The following is a 24,107-nucleotide window of genomic DNA, read 5'->3' as shown; positions in this document are numbered from 1 at the left end:
AATTTTTTGTTTTTTGTTTTTTGACAATCATAGACATAAACATAGAGAACCTATGTGTCCAGATCTAGATACTTATAAAAATTTCATTTACTTCTAATTAGTGGAGAAAAGGTAGATTATTTAATAGAGATTAGAACAATACACTAGCCATTTATAGATAAAGGGGCAAGTATTAACCGACTTCTAAAATAAATCCAACATAGATCAAAGATATAAATAATTTTTAAAATGAAAACAAATATGCTAGAAAACATGGGCAAATCATTTTATACTCTTTGGATGTGAAAAGCATTTCTAAAAAAGGCACAAAACCCAGAAACCATAAAAGAAAAAGAGTGATACATTTGAGTATGTAAAATTTAAAATATTGGTAATTCCTTTATTCAATAAAAAAAATACATACAAAAAAAGAAAAGATAAAAATAAACTGGAAGAATATAGTAACTACAAGACAGGCAAAGTGCTAATATCCTTAGTATCCAGAGTCTTACAAATCAATAAGCAAAAATGAATAATTCAAGAGGAATATGGACAAAGCACATTAGGAGAGGGTTCACAAAAGCGAAATTTATTCTAAAAATATGAAGTATGCTCACTCTCATTCAGAATAAAAAGTGCAAATGAAATAATAAAAATTTTTTGCCTATTAGATTGTGAAACACTTTCTCCTGTATGGGAACTCTGAAACATAAGGTAAAGCATGTGGATAGGAAAGGGATAAAGAGTTGAGACAGTAATGCACCTCCTTCAGTCAAAGATGAGGATAGGTATGAGGCCACATTTACAGGACAACACAGATGTTGTCCCTTTCTGAGGAAGCTCTCCTGTCCCATCCATAAAGCAGCAGGTCACAGACACCTTCTTTCCATTCCTTAATGAAATGGCTTTGTCTATACCTGTACTGGGAATTTTGGGGGAAAGAGAAGTCGTTGAGCAGTGGAAGGATTTCAATATTCATAGATCCCTTAATCTAATAGCAACAAATGTAGACATTTCTCATATGAATTTTTAAGTGGAAGAAAACACACACACACACACACACACACACACTCATACTCCTTTCCTAAGCATGAAATTTAATTTTTTCCCTTCAGTATGATTGACCCAGCTAAAGTCATGTGTGCAACCCTGGACCAATGACAGTTACTAGAGAATGCCATGCACTAACTGGGTTGGAAACGGCTCACTCTCTGGACCTGGGGATGAGATAGGTACCTAGACAAAATAGGGATGAGAGGAATGATATAAAGGATGTTAGAGAAGCAAACAAAAGTGTCTACTACAAAAGATATTTTTTTAAAGATTTTATTTATTATTTATTTATTTATTTATTTATTTATTTATTTATTTTAGAGCAAGAAAGAGAGAGAGAGAGTGAGAGAGAGAAACAATGCACAAGTGGGGGAGCGGCAGAAGTAGAGAGAGAATCTCAAGCGGACTCCCCGCTGAGGATGGATCCCAACACAGGGCTCGATCTCAGGACCCTGAGATCATGACCTGAGCTGAAACCAAGAGTCAGACACTTAACCGACTGAGCTATTCAGGCACCCCAGAAGATCTTTTTTAAAAGTATATTTAGAGAGAAGATAGAATAGTAGAGTTAGAATATGCGTAGAAAAAACTCTAGAAGGCAAAGCTCCAAAACGTTTTCAGTCGTTATTATTAAGAAGAAGAATGGAATGATAAATGGAAATATAAAAGTAAGAGACTTTTCAATTACTGTTTTTGTTTTCTTTTCCTTTTGGAAGGGAGTGTATATGTTTTATTATTATAATAAAAATAATTAAAATAATAAAATGTTTCTCAATATAATTCTTACTTGGAATTAAAACTTTTATTTTTTTCTGTAAAGTTTATTTTTCTAGAATAACATTGATATTGACTTATTCAATTAAAAATGAGGTTCTGCTGTTCTAGAGTCATAATCTGATTTCTTCTCTGTGTTATGGGTGACACAACAGTGAACTTCAAGATGCCTTATCCTCCCATCTTTTAAATAATTTCTGAATTCCAAATGATTTCTGAATTCCACCACAGTTCATTGAGCACCTCTTGTGTGCAAATTGCAGGGATAGGTGCTATGGAACAAGATGAAATTGTAATGGGGGCCCAAAGGTGCAAGAGCACCTGGCTCCAGGGGTCCCAAACAGAACAGGTTCAGCCACTCACTACTGACAAAATCCAGTAGTGAAACAAGAAAAGAATTTATTTCAGCGAGGCCAACACTAGGAAGACAGAGGACTAATGGCCCAAAGGCTGTCTCCAAAGTGCTGAAAATACTTCTAGGTTTATATAAGGAAAATGTGGGACAAAAGTTGGTGGGTATGTTTAGGTGAGCAGTAAAGATCAGGTCAATCATTGCTCCAGGGTCAATCCTGCGGGGTCTTGCTAGTATAGGGCAATTGTTATTGCTTGAGGGGGTGGTTTCGGTTCCCAACATGGGATACTTTGCCTGCCAGGTCTTTTGCCTGAGTTAAGAGATAAGTTGGAAAAAAGAACTTAATTAGTTAGAAAGTACAGACTGAGGTCAAAATGGAGGTAAGAAAATTCATGTTTCAATATGACATGTCTCTATGGTTCACATCTCTTCTTCTTTACCCTATCTCCTATACTGTCTTGGTGAAAATCTCATAATCCTGCCAAATGGTGTCCATATAAATTTTTGCTGTCCTTTATTGGTGCTTGGCAGCGCTCTCTCCCTTCCAATGCCTTCCATGATTCCTGCCAAACCTTCACCTCTCCAAGTCCCTCCATTAAACCTCAGCCCTTCTCATTCCCAGCAGGTATTTTTGCCTTTACTCTGAGAAAACTGGGTCACAACTCTTTTTCCTCTCTTCCTATTTCCATCTACAAGTTCCCAAATTCCCATAAATCCCTACCATCTCTTCTCCCAGTCAAAGGATGAGATGCCCCTCTGTCAGTAGAAAACCAAATCAACCATTACTGTCCTTTACTCCACCCTTCCCTCCCACTCCTGAACTTTGCCCCTTCAATTATCTGTTATCTCCCATACCTTTGCTATTTTCATTACATTCATTGGCTTTTTACCTTCAAGATTTTCTTGTCCATCCAGACCTACACCCTGAGCTTTAGAATCATGTCTACTAAGCTGAACTTCAATGAGTAAATATATCATATGTCTTTTGTTCAAGGTTAAATTTCCAGCACCTAGGACAGTACTCACTGGTAGTACTGAATATTTGCTCAATAAATGCTTGTTGATTGAATGAATGAATACCCAACTGCCTATTGGATTTCTCACCTAGATATCCGTAGATCTCAAAAGTGAGCTCTTCATCTACCCCACTGGTAGCTTCTCAAAGTTGTCATTTCCCAAGTATAGTAGAGAAGCTACCATGATTGGATGGACTTAAGAGACCCTGAAAAGAAGGACGGTAGATGTCTCAAGGATAGCCTATATGAACTGAAGTTATACCCTTCCCTTCCCCTGCATGCCACATCTAAGAACCTTAGAACAGGGGGCACCTGGGTGGCTCAGTCAGTTAAGCATGTGACTCTTGGTTTCAGCTCAGGTCATGATCTCAGAGTCATGGGATCAAGCCCAGCATCAGGCTCTGCACTCAAAACAGACATCTGGAAATATATAGGTCAGGACAAATTATGGAGGCCTTAAATGCCATGCCATATGTCTGAACTCTTAAATGGGCTTGGGGAGTTACTGAATGTCTTTAAGAAATGAAGTGACATGATTGAACCTGAGTCTTAGGAGAAATCATCCTGGTATTAGCATGAAGGGTAGAGGAAAAGGTATAAGACTGTAGGCACAGACTTACCTGGGGACCATTTCTTTATTTGAAGTAGGAAGAATTCAACATGTGCCATGGGAAAGGAGAGAAAGGACACCAAAAAAAAAAAATCAGCTGACTCTAGAAAGTGATGTAAAATAATAGCAAACCCTCCTATAGAGCTTATTTAGTACCAGCTAAAGTTCTAAGTGCTTTCCATATATTAACCCATTTAACACTCACCCAATTATATAGTTACTATTATCTCTACTTAGCAGATGAGGAACTGAGATGTGAAAGGTCAAGTAGTTCGCCTAAACTTATAAAGCTAGTAAGCCACACAGTCAGATTTTAAACCAGGCAGGCTGACTCTGGCATTTGTACTCTTAACCATTTCTTGGCAAGAGAGGGGACAAAGATCCTTGGGTTTCTAGCTCCTGTAGCCAAAGACACAGGCTGAGATAAAAGCATGCTCAGTGCAAGTAGAAGATGGGATGGGATTAATGGAGGGCAGGGAAAGGAGTAATGAATTTTATTTTGGATCTGCTGATTTCAAGTGAACATGAGCAACGTGTGCAAATGTCTACTACCTGGGCTCTTGCAACCAAAGAAAGTCAAGTCTCCCTTCCTGCCATTTTTGGTAGCTGGCATTATGTATTAGAGCTAATATCTTAATGATGCCCTGATTTTTAACTCTACTTGATTCTAAAATTTTTCCCTACAATTTCTATCTGTAATAATAGTCCACTTTGTCAGTATACAACTCTTTCGAACCCTGAAATCTTCCCATGATTTATTAAACTAGGATGATTAGTTATTCTGCTGAATTATTTCCATATAAGATGGTTCTGATTTAATTTTCCCCTCCAATATGAAACAAGAAAGTAACTGATGTCTGTGGTCACTTCACTGTGGCTTCAATAAGGTACACTCCAAATAGCATGGAAATAAGATACCCTTCAAAGCAATATTATCTTTTTTTTTGTAAAGATTTTATTTATTTATTTGACACAGAGAGAGAGACAGCGAGAGAGGGAACACAAGCAGGGGGAATGGGAGAGGGAGAAGCAGGCTTCCCACTGAGCAGGGAGCCCGATACGGGGCTCCATCCCAGGTCCCCGGGATCACCACCTGAGTCGAAGGCAGCCTCTTAACGACTGAGCCACCCAGGCGCCGCAGAGCAATATTATCTTTACGTGATGTTTTATATACAATTATTTAAAACAGAGGTACATAAATTAACCTACAGAGACTAACATCACCCTCAAATGGCTGAGGCAGGTCAGATCCTGAGTGAGTTCATTGACATGTCTAACTGACATATCTACAGTGAAAAGTGTGTCCCTTCGATGGGTAGTTGCTGAGCTATGAAGCCCTGAGAAAGAGAGAGGTCAGGGAGGGAATCTTTTTTAGTTCCCTCCAGGGATTGTTGTAAAAGAATTTTATGGTCTCACTGGCAAGATGAATGCAATAAACTGTCAGCCTAATTTCATTAAATATTCTAATCTTCATGCCCTTTGTTCTTATTCCAGTGACCAAAAAACCTTATAATTATGTTTCCAACAAAGATCTGCCTCTAGAGCAAAAATTTTCTCATTTACTAACATGGATAACCTGGTTCCAGTATGCGAGATAGCAAATAGCTACAACTCCCTGCAGAAAACTCCTGCATGGACATAGATGGAAAATTCCTAGCCCTAAACTGTAGAGGCAGATAAAGGATGAATACTTGCCTCAGTGTTGGCGTAGCATGAATTTCAAGATCTGGAATAGGGCCATAAGGCCAGTGACAAGGCTGGCTAAGTGGGGAATCATTACCTGATATGGTTATAGAAACTGTTTTCTTGGTTGCTAACATGGCTAAGGAAAGAAAGACCCCAGTTCTATACTCCTCCAACTTGGCAAATATCTTACTCCACATGGGTTAGCAAGACCACCAACCATGCCTCCCTAAGAAAATGGAAGGCAGGGGCACCTGGGTGGCTCAGTCGGTTAAGCATCTGCCTTTGGCTCAGGTCATGATCCCAGAGTCTTGGGATTGAGCCCCACATCAGGCTCCTAGCTCAGTGGGGAGTCTGCTTCTCCCTCTCCCTCTGCCCTGCTCTTAAAAAAAAAAAATGGAAGGCAACGGGGACTGCTATTTTAAGGGGCAGAAATAGCTAGTGGTCCACTAAAATTTGTACTCTCCTGCTGTTGGATAGATTTGCACTGGCAGGAAGATTTCCTGACCAGGACTACACTTCCCAGCCTCCCTTGCACTTAGATATAATCAAGTGACTGTTAATCATCAACAAAATGCAAGCAGAAGGGATGTGTGTCCCTTCCAGACCATAGCTTTTCAGAAAGTTCTTCAGCCTTCTCTACACACTCTTCTCCTTCAGGCACCTGGATATCAGTGACTAAAGAGCCCTGAAAAACAGCAGAACTATGAAATGGAGTAATCCTGCAACCCAGAATCACCACCCGGAGAAAAGCTATTCACTGACCACAAACAGCAGATATGTAACACTGCTTCATGAATGAAAAAGAAATATCTATTTAAAGCAAGACATGAAGAATTAAACACATCTGAATTTAAATGAGGGAGGAAGAAGGGATAATAATATGTAGTGCCCAAAATATATTCTGTGGTCCTCACGGTGACAGTATTAACCAGCAATTAGTCTCTATTTTAATCATTAGCACATAATCAGTTTGTTACATTAATTTGGGCATACACTGGTAGACTGTATTCATCAAAGAATAATAAAGACATTAATTTTCAAACAAGAAAAAAAAAGAAAAAGAAATATCTATTGTATGAGCTTTTATAAATTTTAGGGTTTGTTTACCACAGCAAACATTACCCTAACATGCCAAGTGTATGTCCTCTACATTGTTTAGTAGCCTCTGAGAATAAACTGCTAACAGTGACTGAACTGAGAGCTGAATTGTTACTCTCTCTCATCCTCAAGCCCAGGGGAGGTCCTCTGGTCTGGTCTTAGCAGATGTGAGAATTGCATTCTTCATAGTAGATGAATGACTTGGCATTCCAGTTTTAGCATCAGTTGCTATGAGCTTGCTCAACGTAGGTCTGTCTTAAAAGATGGACCTACTCTCAGTGCGCTGACACATTCAGATCCTTGAGGCTGGAAGGCTGCAGGACTCAGCCCTAGGCTGTGAGAAATGCTCCAATTGAAATGCCTCCACACAAGGCCTCTTGGGAGTGCTATTTCTCTCCTACACATGCCTGGGAGGTACATACATTTTCTTGGTACTTCCTTCATATTTTCAGGACTTTAAGGGCAAGAAGAGGATGGCCCAGCAATCAAAAATCACAAACTATGATGGCCAACTAGAGATGGACAAATAAACAAAAAGCACTGGAAATATACAAGCTGGTATCTCTATCCCCTGCTACTTGAAGTGTTGTTACCTGAAGACCAGAGGCATCAACATCACAGGGAAGCTTGTTAGAAAGGCTAAAGTTCAAACTCCACTCCAGCCTTCTGAATCAGACTTAACATTTTAACAAGATCTTCCAGTGGTTTGGGGGCTCATTAAAGTTTGAAAAGCCCAGCATTTCATCTCCTCTCCCACCTCATTTCTCCAAGATGAAGGCCTGTGGTTATATGTGTAGTCAACTTCCAGCCACCTTTCTTTTCTGAGAAGTAAATATTAGAGGAAGACAAATGGGTCAGGAAACCTTGTATCATCTGCCTTGTGGAGGAGCCTAAAAGTGGGTTCCAAAGATGAATTCCCAAAACAGTTTCGAAGTCTTCCTCATTGATGTACCCTAAAGCTCCAAGGCTTCTCATAGGCACTTCGATTTCCCTGTATACTGCTTTATGTCCTGATAGGCTGGCCCAGGAAGTGATCCTACTCCATGAAAGCCTAGCCTTCTACCAAGAGGGCCAACTGAGCTCACCTTCTTTTTGTCACCAGAATCACTTATGTCCCCTGTTCATGCATGTGTGGGCATTTGTTGACTTTAAATCCCTAGATCAAAATATGATGATAGAAAAAAAAAAGGCCATTAAATTTCAGAATAAAATAAATTTTATTTGTATTCACCAAGAGACCCATTAAAATAAGTAAGCTCAGGAAATTTTACAAAGTCAGATGTTCCTCCAATCTTTTTATCATCACCCCCTGCTAAAGACTGCGAAGATAGGGAATAAATAAAGATGTGGGGAAACATCTACATTTATCCCTATAAGAGGAACAGCTGTAACAAGAGGTACATTATTTCACCTAAGAACCACTTTCTAGTCTCACTTCATAGCTTCCTTCCTTCCTTCTGTTCTTCCTTTCTTTCTGATTTAAAAATATATCCCCAGGCATTTAAGCAAATGATATGTTCCAGGTCATTAAGTAAGATGACTGAAGATCTATTGCTTTTAAAATCCTAGATCTTTCAGAAACTTTAGTTTACACCTTATCAAAAATCTATAGCATTGGACTTCTTTCAAAGTCATTCCACTCTCTGAGAGTCCCCAATTTCCAAAAGAATTAGTAGATAGAAAGTCATAATCTCCAGGATTTTCTCATCATTAAAATGAAATAGGCATCGGTGTCAATAGAAGCACTAACGCCAGCATAATAGTTCAAAAATTCTTCTTTTGAAACCTGAGAGGGATAAAAGGCAGGGGAAAAAGAAGGAAATGGTGTCAAAATATGTGAGGCATAGTAAAGCATTTTACATTCTCCCTGAAATGTTTTCTGTGGAGTCTGATTTCCCACTGGCAATCAAGCAGAGTCAGGTAATTGGGGATCAGGGAACCTGGCTTACCTCTCCCCTCTGAGGTAAGGCATTTGCAAGGTATGCTAAAGACCCACCTGTCCACTGGCCATCAGTTTTTGCATTAAGATAAAAATATTTAGAGCTATACTATCCAATACAGTAGCCACTAATCACATATGGCTTTTTAAATTTAAATTTGTTAAAATTAAACATAATGAAAAATTGAATTCCTCAACTGAACTAGCCACATTTCATTTGCTCAATAGCCATATTTAATTTGCTCAATAGCCAAGGTGGCTAATGGTTGACATCTTGGAGAGCACAGATCTAGAATATTTCCGTCATCACAGAAGGTCTTATGGGACAGCACTACTCTAGAGCATACTTTGTATGATTATACTTATGATTATTATTACTTTAGAATAGAGAAATTTATAGCATAAATACACAGATTAAAAAGGTCTTTAAAGAAAGAAAGCTCAGACCAGTCACATAAATAAGGGATAGAACTAGAGCATGGGGCACTTGCCAGGATCCTTGGACACCCAGGAATCCACAATGCCTGGGATTCAACAGCAGGATGCAAGGCACTAGCCATATGAGAGGTGCTAGAAGGCAAACTTCTCATTTTGGTCAGGTTGTGTGTTAGTGTTTCATAGTTGGCCCTGTGCATTCTATAATGAGCAATTAAATTAAAAGAGCAGAAATCAGCCCCTAGGTTCCATTCCTTTTTCTTCCCTCTTAACCTCCCCTGTTCCTTAATACCAGCTCACAGAATATATTCTATTCCCCCCAGTCTTAGGGGTACCAGTCAGAGGCTAGGCATTGAGGGAACTTGCTTGGCTTGCTAGATGGGAGCAGTTCAGCCCTGCAGGAAAAGGAATATTGACATCAAATTTTCAAACTCTCATTCTTGGCTGTCAAAATAATTGGGGCGGGGGGAGTTACATTTTGTCCTTTTAAAAACATGAGCAAGTACAATTTGAACAGGGCCTTATCATTTTCAAAGAAGAAACTTCATCCCCTTCAACTGAAATATCACACAAGTAACATTTTTAAATGATCCAAAAGCACCCCCCGGGAAGTAAACTTTTAGAGAAGCATGATATGTAACACGTTAGCTATTAAGAAGAAAAATATTTTGGAAAGACTTTAAAACAGAAACAAAAGCTAGATGAATTCTTTTGGCACGAGAGTTGTTAATGTTTCAAGCCTTCAGTTGAAGAAATTCTATTACATTAGAAAATCATGTGAATGGCAAAGCACAATATGATAATGTGATAAATTGACAAAGTTGGTATTAGATATTAAACCATATCTAACTTTGTAGCTCAAAATCTTCTCAATTTCTGGTTCCTCAAAGCAATACCCTAACTGATGCCATTATGACAAATTCTTGCTTTCAATGCATACATAGCTTACCACTACAAGCATGTATAGCTTTTTAAACAGAATATTTGAAAATTTATATCATAAATGTCATGGAAATTCTGCTTTATAAAACATTGTTTTTCGGCTTCAATTTCTATTAAAGATACTATCTGGATAAGATTTACATATAGGAACTCCTCACTATCTGGAAAATAGTTTATGTCACAGGTAAATAAAGTATTACCAATGAACAATTGGTCTAGGGCAGTTTTCAGATATGTGGGAACTTTTTATGACTAGCATATTAATTACATTTATGTGCAAATAGGTATCTCCAAGTACCTGTAAAACATATATGCACATAGGCAGGCACAGCTCTTATAATCTTTATATACTGACTTGCTTAACAAGCCATTCTTTCTAGCATAGATGAAACAGAAGTAAATTTTCACTCAAACCCTATCTAAGTGAGCTCAATTAGAGAAGCTTAAATTAATGGTGATTTACTATATTTACTGTACAGCTTCAAAGATAATCTTAAATAAATGGATGTGGAATGATATTGCTAAATGAGATTTTAGGCATGACTAAGGGTGAAATCTGTGGAACAGAGTTTATTCCACAGTCCCCTTGGAAACTAAAAGAATGATCTGGGTTTCAGAAGGTAATGCCTAGCATTTGGTAATGCCCTGCGTTTGTGTTGCACTTTATCCCATCAAGGTGGAAGCACTCGGAGGCTCACTATAACCCCAGCAAGAGCAAACTGCTCTGCCATCTGTCATTTTCTCTCAATTACAGGTTCCCTTTCTGTTCTAAGTCTCTCTCAGAGCACTGACAGTCATCAGCTCTGCATGTAGCCTGAGTGTTTCTAGGAGACCAGCAACTCAAACCTTTCAAGTTTAAGAGCAAGATGTTTCCAGAATCAATACCAGTGTCTGAGTGCCAAGTGCTAAGGCTTATAAAGAAAAAGTTGCTCAAGCCTTTCATGACAGAATTACAAACTACAAACTCAGATGTTGCTTCGAAATTTCAGTTGCTTGAGCTCTAAGTCACAGAGTCCCTCTTAAATTTATTATGGGCTCTCGTGCAGAATGAAACATCTGAGCTGCGTGCCACGTGTCTCCATGTTGGGAGCGAGAGTGGGAACAGGAAACTCATGGTGCTTACAAGAACTTCCGTGAAACCGAGATTGCTTCAACCGTGTTCAGTGGCTATTAGAATTTGTATCATACTCCAGAGAAATCATAAACAAATAAATTCCATTTATGAAGAGTAAGAAGAATCTAGAACAAAAGAAAATAGGCCAGTACATTTTGTGATTTTTCTTTCCCTGATATGATATACCTTTCTGGTTCTTGCAAGGTCCATTATCAAAACCTCAGTTACAGGTCGGTGGCTCATATTTTCGGTGGGTTCACTCCTAAAGAGCACCTTTCACTCTATTCTGCTGAAGGAAGATACTGGCTTTGGCGAAGCAGGTGTGAAAATAAAACAAGAAGGTCATGCTATTCTCAGAGAGGAAGAACTGCTTCACCACAAGCTTCTCACCGCACCAACTGAGGTGGCAAAAGAACTCTTCTCACACAGCAGTGTTCTCAGAACCCCCATCAATCATTTGTTTATGTTTCTTTCAACAGATTTCCCCCGTCATCTGTTTTACAAGACATAATTTTAGGGGATTCATTTAGTGAGGTTTTTTTTTTTTTTTATGACAAGGAAAAAACTAGTTATCTCTATCAAAGTTATGTAGCTTCCACATCAGCAACTTGGAGTAGAACTACGCTTAGAAACATTGGCTTCCAAAGGATCAATTACATGAAGATAACATTATATGACAACCTATCAGGTCCTTTGGCACCTTTGTTTTTCCTTGAATCATAAGCATTTCTAAAATTTAAAACTTCGCTGCTTCTTTCAACAAGCTTTTAATTTACAAGAACAGCCTATAATTTCCAGGAAAGCAAGTTTGTTGACCGATCTGAGAAATTGGAATTTGTGGGGGTTTTCATTCTATGCCCCAGAGTGTTGTGTATAAATCCAAAAAGGTATACCACTCAGAGGGTGTTAGTAGAATTTCATAAAGAAGGAGCAGAAGGGCACCCACACACCAGTCAAGAATACATATTTGGTTAATTTCATCTCTCCACTTGATTAAACATCAGCAGAACGAACTGCATCTGTAGGTTGCCTAAAGAAGGTTGAATCATTACCTACTTGTACTCTCATGGCTCAGTGAGGCTATCCACACTGGCCAAGAGAAGTGAAGGGCTGACACGATGATCTGCCTCCAAGAATAGAGGGGTATTTTCCTGGCAGTGTCTTGATAGATTGCCTACATTCATTAAATTTACTACATGGTCCTACAGCACACTGCTATATAAAGGGCCCCAACTATCCTGGCTTCAGTGCCTATGCTTCCCCTCCTCTATGATCTCTTAACTGGGGGCTTTTAGTTTGGTTTCAAAGCCAGTGGTTTGGTTTGCATTTATCCTAGCCCCTTCCTCTATCCCCACAGCCTAGGGTAGAACAGGGCACATAGGAGTGACTCAATAAATATTTACTGATGGGATGTATTCAGCCTAAAACTGTAATGTGACAAAGCCAATCTACAGCCTACTTGGTGGGGACCCAGCTCTACTTTAAAAAGCTGCTCTTAGCTGGGGCGCCTGGGTGGCTCAGATGGTTAAGCGTCTGCCTTCGGCTCAGGTCATGATCCCAGCGTCCTGGGATCGAGCCCCGCATCGGGCTTCCTGCTCAGCGGGGAGCCTGCTTCTCCCACTCCCTCTCTCCCTGCTCATGCTCTCTCCCTCTCTCTCTCTCTCTTTGTATCTCTGTGTCTCAAATGAATAAATAAAAAAATCTTTAAAAAAAAATGCTCTTAGCTTTGAAGCTGTTCTTAGTATGAAGTGTTGCTCCATGCTGCCACCAAACCACAAAGAGCCAGGCATCATCCTCCAGAGTGCCATATGGGTCTGGGACAAAATCCTATCAAGGTTTGAATGTCTAGGAAAAATAGCCGTGCCGATGGGCTGGAAGAATTCTGCCTCAGGCTACAATACCAATGCTGTGGGATTACTCACTTGCACTCTGAATGGAATTCAGGCAGGATGGGAACCAGCCCTTAAAGAAGTTGGTTAAGGTCAGGCCTCCATCCTTGCCTAGGTTTGCCTTTTGGGGGGAGTTAGAACTCAGATTCAGTACTGATATTGATGGCTTCTTCTGGCCAATCCTGATTCTCAGAATTTTTACATACACTGTTCTGTTTTGTGAAAAGCTGCCAAGCTCATCCTCTTCTCTTTGGCTTGTTACTTCTTATCTGGGGTCCAGACCCCACAGGTAAGGTGCTCCTAAGGGTTGGGGATATTTTATTGTGTTTTATCTTCTGACCTTGGTATTTACTTTTTAAATTGCAAATGGAGTAATATTTAAATTGTGTAAGTTAAATAAACAGAAAATATACCCAGAAAAGTGTTGTTAGCAAATGATTTTTCTTAAATGACTCTTTGTTTCTCCCACTGCCACCAGAAGGAGTAAGAGTTAAATAATGAGTGAGTCCTGACTAGACCAGAAATCACTGGCCTAGAAGACTCAGAATGGGAGTGGAGTGATCCTTAACCATCAGGTTGTTAGATCTTGTTTATGGGGGGGCAAGAGGACCTTGGTGGAATCCTCGCTTGTGGGCCCAGGACCTGACCTGCTAGAAGGGAGACAACTGAATGTGGCCAAATACACTCTGAGGTACAGGTTATCTGAAATCTGAGAGCTGTGCCCCAGTTAGACAGGAAGCAAGAGTACGACTGGGGAAGACGAAAGCTGATAGCTACAACCTAGTCCTTGTTCAGAATCACATGCTAACTCTATGGCCCCAGTTAAGCAGAGGCATGAGTCATTCCCAAAATCAAAGACACAAATCTATCTAGAGCAGTAAGCTTGAAATCATGGCCAGGAAACCAGAGACCTCTCCTTAGCCATAATCTGCAAGGTGCAGGTTACAGAAAACATGGATTTTTTTCCTATACATTCCATCATAATCTCTTCTAGATTTCTACCTCATTTCTACATATTTCTTCATAACACTTGGCATCTTTTGGCTTGCCAATCTCTATATAAGCCTAAATAATAAAGCCAGTGGAAAGCCAGACTTGTACAATAAATTTCTGAAAAACCAGCTTCCCATAATTTGGGAATGCTCCCATCCTCAAGAAAAAGATCACTTGTCCAGCCTGTCGTCAGAGTAAGTGGGAGATTAGCTTCTTGACAACAAACAAACTGCTATGATTCTCATCTGTAAACACCTGCTTTCACAAATTTTATATCAATGTGTATCTTGATCTCCACTTCCAACTCGGCAAGATAAAAAGTAAACAAGTGAATGGTACAAAATACAGCAACTGTGTTTGATTGACCCTAAGCCCAGAGCTACTTAAATACATGGAATCTTAAAGGGGACTATTATCCCAATCCATGTCCCCGAACCAGGGGATTAATGCAGCCAGGGACAGCGGTGACAAAAAGGACTGTCCTTGAGTAACAAGGCAGGTGGTCATTATCTCCAACACCATAGCCAAAGGGCTGGTCACTGTGCTTTTACCTCTGGCCCCAGACACAGAACACACAGAGGGACAGCGGTGTTTTCAATATCTATTTGCTAGCGGCTGGGGCTGCCTTTGCTTGGAAGCCTTTCATGGGGAGAGTCTCACACATTGACAATATGAAGCCAAAGCTTAGAGCTGGAAAGAGAACACTTTGGGCCATGAAGTTGTGTCAAGATGGAAAACCCTCTTTGGAGTAGGCCTGCTATCCTTGTCTATGTCATACCCCACCCCCTTGTACTGGTGGGAATATCAACATTATAGGCCCATGGCAGGGAGGGGGAAGATGAACATTCTGCTGGACAAAGGTTTGCTTATATGGTCTGCCCACTCACAGGGCAAGAGGCCCCACATAAAATCTGAGAGCACAGCCCAGCCTCAAACTTTAACCACATGGATGGTCCTAGCCCTACTGCTCAAGGAAATGGCCTCCCCTCCCACAGACACTTTAGATGACCCAAAAATGTCATTCTAAATCTATTCACCAAACTGAGGCTTCCCTAAACCACTGGCAGAGAAACTCAAGATTCAGGTATAAAAATTGAGGCTAATGTGTGGTTCTCTTCCAGTCCCCAGTTTGGAACTGAAGCACTTAAAGATTTAAAGTCAGTTATAAAAACAGGTGAATTCTCCCACCTAGAAATGGACCATCTATAAAGGAAGTGGAGAAAGACTGTGGGTGTGTGGGTGGGGATTATAATTAAAATAGTCAAAATTTTATTCACGGCCAAGGAAGGCACCTATGTTTATTAGACATGTGTATGCATCCTAGACCTGGCTCTAGTAGCTTTTTGAATCTTATTTTATTTTCTTCCTCTAGTAGAGCTAAGGAAACAACCTCAGAGAAGTGGAGTACATACTGCCATTTCTGCCCTGGAGAATGTAGTGTGTCGACATGGAAGAAACACTGGGAAGAACATGAAATCAAATGCGATTCTTGTTTGGGGCTGATGTTTAACCATTTGGAGCCTCGTGGCTTTACCCAAGGCCCTGGTCCCAGGGTCCTACATTTAGAGCTTCCAGGCAGTTCTCATCACGACAATGAAATACACGTCGGTGTCAATGGATGCGCTCACCCCTGCATAGTAGTTCATAAACTCCTCGGGGGTCACCTGCAGTGGAAAAGTCAGAAACAAAAACAAAACTTTGCCTCCCACCACTTCAGTGGAGGCCCATCTCCAGTACCTGTAAATGGGAGGGAAACTTTGGTCAAGGCTTTTTAGTGACACAGATCAAGAAGAGATCTCAGACAAGAGGAGGCAGTCAAGTTGAGGATGACTGTGAGGGGTACAGAGGGGAAGATGGGTAGAAAGTCTTGAAAATTTCCAGACCAACCTAAATGGAAAGTGAGATACAGGTTCTTGCCTTTCTTTAAGAGCAAGAGCCCATCTGTTTGGATAAGTGCGACTGAAACTCAGAATAAGAAACAAGTTTCTTTAGCGGTAGTTAGTACGGGCTTTCTGTGACACGTCAGAAATAGCGCCTCAGGTTCTGGGTCAGGGCAAATAACGTTTCACCTTTCAGAAAGTGGGATTCTGTCCTGTGGATAAAGAAATAGATTTCTAGTGAAATACTCCACGGCTTCATGCTTTTTAAAGATAGAACTTACTCGTTTCAAGGCACAAAGTGAGTAAAAAAAAAAAGGCACCCCCTGCTCGATGCGTCTCCACCTCACGGGGGGTGGGTGCTCTCTCCATCCTGTGCCTATAACGGTCTCTTTGGAATATCAGTTAATGTGTTTACCTAGGCTAGAGTTTTATATTACTTTCGTTTTAGAAAGAAGAAACAATAGTTATCAGTTTTATTTTTGACTAGGTGTAGGCAATATGTACGCTGTAGTTCAACCATACTGGCTGAAGTGATTAGGTGACTCAGGAAAATAACTGTCTTCCTGTTTGGCTGAGCTCTCTAACCAATCAATTTAGCCCAAAGTACAGCCCGGCTTACATGGGAGGACACAGAGACAATAATGATGGCTGTTTAAGAAACGTATTGTTCTCTAGTTAGTCCTCAATTTTAAGTGTCACAAGGGATTAAAAACATCACAAAAAGTGAAACCCAGAAATAATTCAAAACCCCTCTTCCACAGAGTGCCCACCTATATCTTCTAAGAATCATAGGAGCTGATTAACTCACTTAGCTTTTTTTGCTGCAATCAGAAGTGAACAGAGAAAAAAAGTCACAGGATCCATATTTCTCTCCCTGTACCTACCCCTCACACAACCCCAAAATAGTAAAATGCAGAAGGAAGGAAGTCATTGGACTGAACTAATAGTTAAGCTGGGCTTTTCAGTGGCCTAGAAGTAGAAGTAAATATGTGCATAACTTTTACTAAAATTAGAATACCATTAATGTTCTCCTTTCTTCAATCTCTTTACTTACGTCCTCCTTTGCATTAAACCCTTTATCTAGCATTAAACCCCATCTGAGAGTCAGGTTACATAAAACTGGACATCAGAGCTAAGACATTTGATCACTTCAGAAAAGGCCATCAGTTATTCTTAGTGAGGGTTCTGCTTGTTTCCTGAGACTCAACTTATACTGAGGATAGCCTGAATCACAAATCCTATGATGTCCCCAAGTTTGCCCTCATCGTAGTAAATCACTTTTCAGTAATAATGACTACTTAATTATTTTGTTGGACATTAGCAAAAAGTAAGAAAGTGGACACCCCTGCCCTTGGCTAGCCTCTTGACTATGCTACCTTTAGTGGATAGAATATTTATCATATAATGGAGAAAGTCCCACATGGGAGCAATGGAAATATTTGAGTCATGATACAGAATACAGTACCTTTTTCTCTGCTTAAGACTGATTTTAAAAAATCATAAAATAAGTTTAGGTTATTTATATATACTCAGTAATATAATTAAAATAATTTTAATTATTAAAAAAAAATCTTATATGATATAGACTAGACAACAAGACCCATATTCTCTCAAAGGCTAATCTACTTCTGAGAGATTTTTTTTTAAATATTTGTAATTGTAAGATAACATATAAAATGAAAACTTCCATACCTAGATATTAAAAAAATAAGAAGTGAAAGTTTCACCCAACTAGGATGGGGTTTAGAGATAGAATAGGAGAGAGGGTGGCGCCTGAGTGGCTCAGTCGGTTAAGCATCTGACTCTTGATTTTGGCTCCGGTCTTGATCTCAGGATCATGAGATTGAGCCCTACCTTGGGCTCCATGCTCAGCAGGGAGTCTGCTTGAGATTCTCTCTCTCCCTCTGCCTGTGCCCCTCCCCCCTGCCCACACGCTCTCTCTCTCCCTCTCTCTCTCTCAAATAAATAGATGAATCTTTAAAAAAAAAAAATCAGAGTGAAGAAGGTTCACTTCATACATTATTTGGTTGCTTTCATACCTCCATCCACATGGTTTCTGGGACACAGGGTGCTCTGAGGGTAGGATGTGGGGATTATTAATACAGGATCCATTATGTCAAAATCCATGACTACTGTAAACCCCAGGAGCCTTCACGACTACTTGAGAGCTTAGCCCAGACTACTAAAAGTTCACAAATTTGAGCATAATACTTAGTTGAGGAGTCTACTAAATTTCTTGCCTTATTTTAAATTCTGTCTTACTTGGATATCAGCTATATTTTTAAACCATAAATGAGTGCACTGGCTTCAAACGTAGCTATCCTTCACCATAAGAAATCTTAATGTGTAAAACAACTCAATTTGGAAAAGATAAGTTAAGGACTAATTATTCTGTTTATAAAAGAATTTACCATGGAGTTTCTTTACACCAACAGTTCCTTGCACATTTAAAATATGATTCAATGTACAAAAGTCTGAATCACACATCACTTTTCAGAAACATTTTCATTATGTCTTTTGGTGAGATCTCCCCGTAAAACCCTTAGCACAATACCCAGTAGATAAGTAGTCAATAAATGATCCAGATCCATAATTATGCAAATGAGGTTCATGTGCGTATTATATGTAGTAATTAAAAAGAGGCACTTCTGAATCTTTTAGAGACAAGGATCTCAAATATGAATGTGAATAAGAGTCATCTGGGGCACTTACTAAAATTGCAAATCCTTGATCTCCACCCAAAAATGATCAGATTCTGTAGTTCCGTGGTGCACCCCGCAAGGTACATTATTAAAACATACCCCCAGATGATGATCATGCACTGTCAGCTGGGTATTAATACAGGGTCTGTGATATTCAGGTGATATCAAACGCTATAACTGCTAAAAACCCCATTGACCTTTATGAGTATTTGAGAACTTAAGATGGCTTGTTAAAATAAATGTCAAAGGGACAGGGGTGGGAACTTTAAATCAGCTGAATCATAACAACCAGCCACTTTGACTTGGGTTAGAGCAAAGGGCAGCTGAGGTTTCCCCTGGCAATGAGGAGAAGGAACCACCTGCAGAGAGAAGGCAAGTACACCCTGGGATCTCATGTAGAGGTGGGCTAATTTGGGGGAAATGGCAGTTGACTATTTTTCCACTGCCATTTCAGAGATCAAGGGCCAGCAATGTTGGAAGAAAACATATGGTTCAGTTCTGTTATTTCTGTCCCTAAGCATTAGGCTGCCCTACAGAATCTAGAGCACCAGCCCCCCTTTCTTTTAATCCACCTCTGTAATCCCCTCAACTAAAAAGAAGGGTATTTCGGGGCGCCTGGGTGGCTCAGTTGGTTGGGCGACTGCCTTCGGCTCAGGTCATGATCCCAGGGTCCTGGGATCGAGTCCCACGTCGGGCTCCCTGCTCTGCGGGAAGCCTGCTTCTCCCTCTCCCACTCCCCCTGCTTGTGTTCCCTCTCTCGCTGTGTCTCTCTCTGTCAAATAAATAAATAAAAAATCTTTAAAAATAAATAAATAAATAAATAAATAAATAAAAAGAAGGGTATTTCTCCATCCCCAGCAGGAAAATGTCAGCAGGAAGGAAATAAAGTTTGCCTTCCTAGGCCCCTAACCCCTTGCTAATAAGACTTACCATGAAGTTTCATAGAAAAGTTGGGGGAAATTCCCTTCAGAGGGGAAGCCTTGTTTCCTATTCCTATCATTGCCATCTTTTGTTCCTTGCTGTGTGACACAGGGGGGTGAGGAAGAACCGTCCCCAGGGTTCTGTGGCTCTGACTGTCAGCCAAGGAGAACACTCCCTTCCCCATCATCAGAGCCTCCAAGACACTTAACAGCTGAACTGGGGCCGAGTTCAGAAGTCCAATCACGGCTGTTGATAAAAGTCATCTCAGCCTGGACACGGTCGCAGAGATACAATGCCTTACCCTACCCAGCTATGCATTTGTAACTTGAAGATACCAGTTAATGGAGGTGGGATTGTGGCTTTTGTTCTTAAGTTCACTGTAGTTTCGAAATGCAAGTTAATCTCAAAGCCCACTATAGAGGAAATCAAAGTAAATTCTGTTATCTGGCATTCCCTTTACTGAAAGCCTCCCTTAAACGCCATTCCTACATAGCAAAATATGATCATAAACAATGTTGTGAGGAGGAGTGTGAAAAGCACTGCCACCTCCTGAAACACCTTGTGAATCATATTGCAAAAAATTAAATTATGGTTTCATTTTGAAGTTCAATAGGCTTTGTTGTAGTCTAGTTCATTGGAACGTGGCTGGCTAAGTACGGTAACCATGAAACGGAGTGTTAAATCAAAATATCACATTCTCCAGATGATGGATATTTAGCTGTATGTGGATCCCTTACCAATATATTGCACACACATATATCTTATCACTTTCTCTCCCAACTTTCTAGATAGTCTCTGAGGAAATATTTTACTTCTATTTATAAAGAATATGTTATACGTATTTCTTAAGGCTTTGGTCCTATTTCCTAATTACAATTACAAATTCGACAAAAGAAATTCCACTTAAGCCCCTGTACTTACCAGTCCATCTTTGTCATAGGGTGAATCAAAGTTATCCAGAAATTTCCTGAACACTTGTTCCTCGGTCCATTCTCCATTTTGATACTTAGGGTGGTGTTTTGCGTTATATACCTCCCGAAGATCTTCAATTGTTATAACTCCGTCTCCAGTCTTGTCTAACTTCCTAAAAGCTTGCATAACTACCTCTTTTCTGGCTCTAGACATTGGAGGCTAGATAAATAGAAAAAAAACACATACACAGACAACACAAGAAAATGAGCTTGTTTTGTATCATACATCATGAAATCGCTGCTTCCTCTCAGTGTTGTATGAAATGGTTTGCATGTTTGTTTGTTAACAAACAAAATGTTTGTTAAACAACATTCATGACAATTACTGCAAAAAGACCCTCAACCTGTTATCAATCTCCTTCCCATCTCCTCTACAGTACACTGACAACTTCTGAAAACAAAACCTCAAAATAGCCAACCCAAACCATGTGAAAGCCAAACTTAGCAGATACACTGATTCATGAGGCCACTTACTCTTAATGTAAGAAGAAATTCATTGAAGTCTATTGTTCCATTTCCATCTTTATCAAACCTCCGGAAGAGCTCTTCTGCCTCCTCCTTTTCCATGACCACAGCATAATCATTTAGCCCTTTCACAAATTCTTTGAAGTCAAGGGTTCGGTTATTATTGTCATCCATAATTCGAAACACTCTAAAGAAAATACACACACACATACACACAAAGAGAGAAAGAAAAAAAAAAAAAACAGAGAACAAGGTGTAAGGATAAAGATTTAAAAATGAACCACTCTCAAGGTTTTTCAAAGTAAAATACAGAAGCCCTAGATTTTGTTCTGTACCCTCCTTCCAAAATTAAAGAGCCTCTTCCCAGCATCTCATAAAATAAAATGTACTATGTGATTCTAATTCTATGACATTCTGAAAAAGGCAAAGTTATAGAGACAGTAAAAAGACAAGGGGAAGGGGAGAAGAGAACAGGCAGAGCACAGGGGATTTTTAGGGCAGTTAAACTATTCTGTACAATTTTATAATGGTGGATGCATGACCCTATGCACTTGCTAATGCCCACAGAACTTTGTAGTACAAAGAGTAAACCTCAATGTGTACAAATTTTCAAAAACTTATTTAGGAGGTCAGGGGAATTTAACTTAAGCAGACAGTGACAAGAGAACCTAACTGTATTACGAAAGTTTGAAACAATCTCACTGAAGGTGGGGGTGGGGATGCTGACTTAAGTAACTGTGGAAATGAGTAGAGTCCGTAGGACTAAAGGGACAAGGAACCACACATAAGCACTGAACTCTAGTTGATAAAGATATTTCCCATGGAGATGTGAGTTAACAATTCTGATATGCTATAAGGTACACTGGAATTGAACAATTAAGTAAATAGATGGCAGATAGTAGAAGCTAGGTGTATCACGGTTGAAACGGGAATTTAGATAAGCTAGTTAGGTGTCTGACTCTTGATTTTGGCTCGGTCATGATCTCAGGGTGGTGGGATGATCGAGCCCTGCATTGGGCTCCGCACTCAGTGCAGAGTCTGCTTGTCCCTTTCCCTCCCCCAGCACCCTCCCACCGCTTGGACTCTCTCGAGTAAGTAAATAAATAAATAAATACATAAATAAATAAATAAAATCTTTTTAAAAAGGAGAGAGAGATAAGGCACAGGATCTGACCACTGGAGGCTAACAATCTCTTTCTCCTTAGATTTCCTGGTCTTGAGGACTTCCCACACTATCAGAGGGTCCGAGGACAGGCCCTACCAAGCCAAGGGGATATTCACTGCAGTGGGATTCTCTCCCGTGGCCCCCCGGAGGTGAGCAAGACCGGACTGCCTGAGAACAACCTCCTCCCTCTTCCACGCCCGCCGCTATGGTCACGGCTGCTGGGAGTGTCTCTCTCCATGTCCTGCTGGGGGCCTCCTGGACCTGCACATGCCTCTCCCTTCACTTCCAGTTGTCCCGGTATCTGTATTCTCTTGTCACAGACACAGCCTTGCTGAATCTGCGACGAAGACCTAAAAATTGTCACAAGGGACTTCAGAGATCACTTCTTCCAAACTGCATTTTATAACTAGGGAACGGAGACCCTAGGAGGCCAAGACTTGCTCGAGGTCATAGAGCTGGTAATAGCCTCACCCGCCTGTGTCCTGCCTCTTTACTTCATCCCCCTGCCACCCCCTGGCCTGGATCTTACCTGCCAAGTCCTTTGATGCCTGCAGAGCCCCTGGCCAGGCACTGCAGTCGGAGTCTTTCAATGGGGTCGGTGGCCGTGGTGAGCTTTTTCTTGGCCTGGATCGCCATCTCCCGATCGTGGCGTGCTGTCCCTGCCATCTGAGAGAATTCACAGCACCTTAGCAGAGCTTGGGCCTCATCACCTGCTTCTGGCTGGGCAAAGGGTCAGCAGCTTCTCCCAGAAGGAAAACACTCTCATCCATTTCCCCGGGAAAAGCCTCGAACCTTCCAGAATTTCCAACTTTTAGCTAGACCAACTATGTGCCTGGTGTATTTCTTGCTCACTTATCTAGTCCTGCGGACATCTGACTTCTCCAGCCTGGGAAACAGTTATAAATAAACAGCCTTTCCCAGATACACTTTCATCTTGCCGAAACCCTCCTCCTGCCATAAAATGAAAAGTCCCACTTCCCTATACTCTCCTTTTTGAGCCACCCTTCTAGGCTTTATTCTTATATTTAGCATTCTACACATTCCCTTTGACACCACATTTAGTATTCTCTTCTTTGGTCTAAACATTAATTTTTATTGTTTCTGTCTTGACTGAGATTCTCCATGCTGGGCCTTCATAATTCCTGCCCATAACTAGCAGGTTTTAACAGGTTAGTGTTCGTTGATACCTGGATTCTTAAGACAGAAAATGGTAAATAGACACTATCTCCTGACAAATAGATAAAATATCTTTTTTTGTCTACAGTTTGGCTTTTGTGTTTTAAATATTCAGAAATAGGAGAGGATGGGTGAAGGGAAGGTCCCTCCTGAGAGGTCCCTGAGCCAGATACAAACTCTTGCAGTGAACTTGGGTTTTCAGAATGTGCAGGACAGTGGAAAGCTCTCTGCGCTGGGGGCCTGGAGACCCAAGTTCTAGTCCAGACTCCAACCCACTCCCAGTGACATCTGAGTAAGTCTCTGGGCCTCTGGTTTCTCTTCCTCTGTCAAGTGAAAGGATTGGATTAAACGATCTTACACTTCCTCCCTGTTCCAAAAACAACTAATCCTCCTATGAGCTCACTGACCCAGTAAATGAGGGATTCTAGAAATTACTTTTCTTAATGTGAGTTGTGAATGAAGGAGCAAGACAGTTGAGGGGAAGGCAGACACAGCATTCAAATGCAGAAAAGATGGTGTTGGAATGGACCTGCCCTTGGCTCAAGGGCCCCTCCTCCCTGGCCAAGTGCTGGCACTTCTCCTGAGGGCCACACCAGGAGCAGATTCTTTTCAGCGGGGATAACAACCCTCAGATTCATGCTCTCTAAGGCTATTCCTCTCCAATACCAGCTGTGAGTTCTCCCCACAAAGATGTCATTATTTAACTTTAGAGAGAGGGAATCTCAGACTGAAACCTGAGACCAGAATAGGTAAGTCAGGGATGCGAATGCTCAACTGCCTCATTTCCTACCGCACCTCCTAAGAGCCAACTTATAAGTTCCCTCCTTCTTGATCTGCATTCTGATTCCCACGACATGAATGCAAGTGGGAGTAATTCTTCTCAGTTCTCTTGGACACCAAGGCAAGAAGGAGGCCTTTGTCTGTTAGGTCCTGGCTGCTTTATTGCA

The 24,107-nt window shown here is 40.6% G+C and overlaps 1 protein-coding gene across 1 annotated transcript; it reads right to left on the bottom strand.

The window, feature by feature from the left end:
* Window positions 1–15,442: 15,442 nt before the first annotated feature.
* CAPSL (calcyphosine like) lies at window positions 15,443–22,650 on the bottom strand. Its single transcript, XM_021696201.1, has 4 exons — window positions 22,514–22,650; window positions 20,829–21,006; window positions 20,305–20,514; window positions 15,443–15,544 (listed from the first exon to the last, which is right to left on the bottom strand). Exons 1-4 carry the CDS (start codon window positions 22,648–22,650, stop codon window positions 15,443–15,445), a joined length of 627 nt encoding a protein of 208 aa, XP_021551876.1.
* Between the last annotated feature and the right edge of the window lie 1,457 nt (window positions 22,651–24,107).

Source organism: Neomonachus schauinslandi, chromosome 7, assembly GCF_002201575.2.
Source record: "Neomonachus schauinslandi chromosome 7, ASM220157v2, whole genome shotgun sequence".
In the NCBI taxonomy this organism is placed as follows: domain Eukaryota; kingdom Metazoa; phylum Chordata; class Mammalia; order Carnivora; family Phocidae; genus Neomonachus; species Neomonachus schauinslandi.
This window is presented reverse-complemented; position numbering and strand designations above follow the sequence as displayed.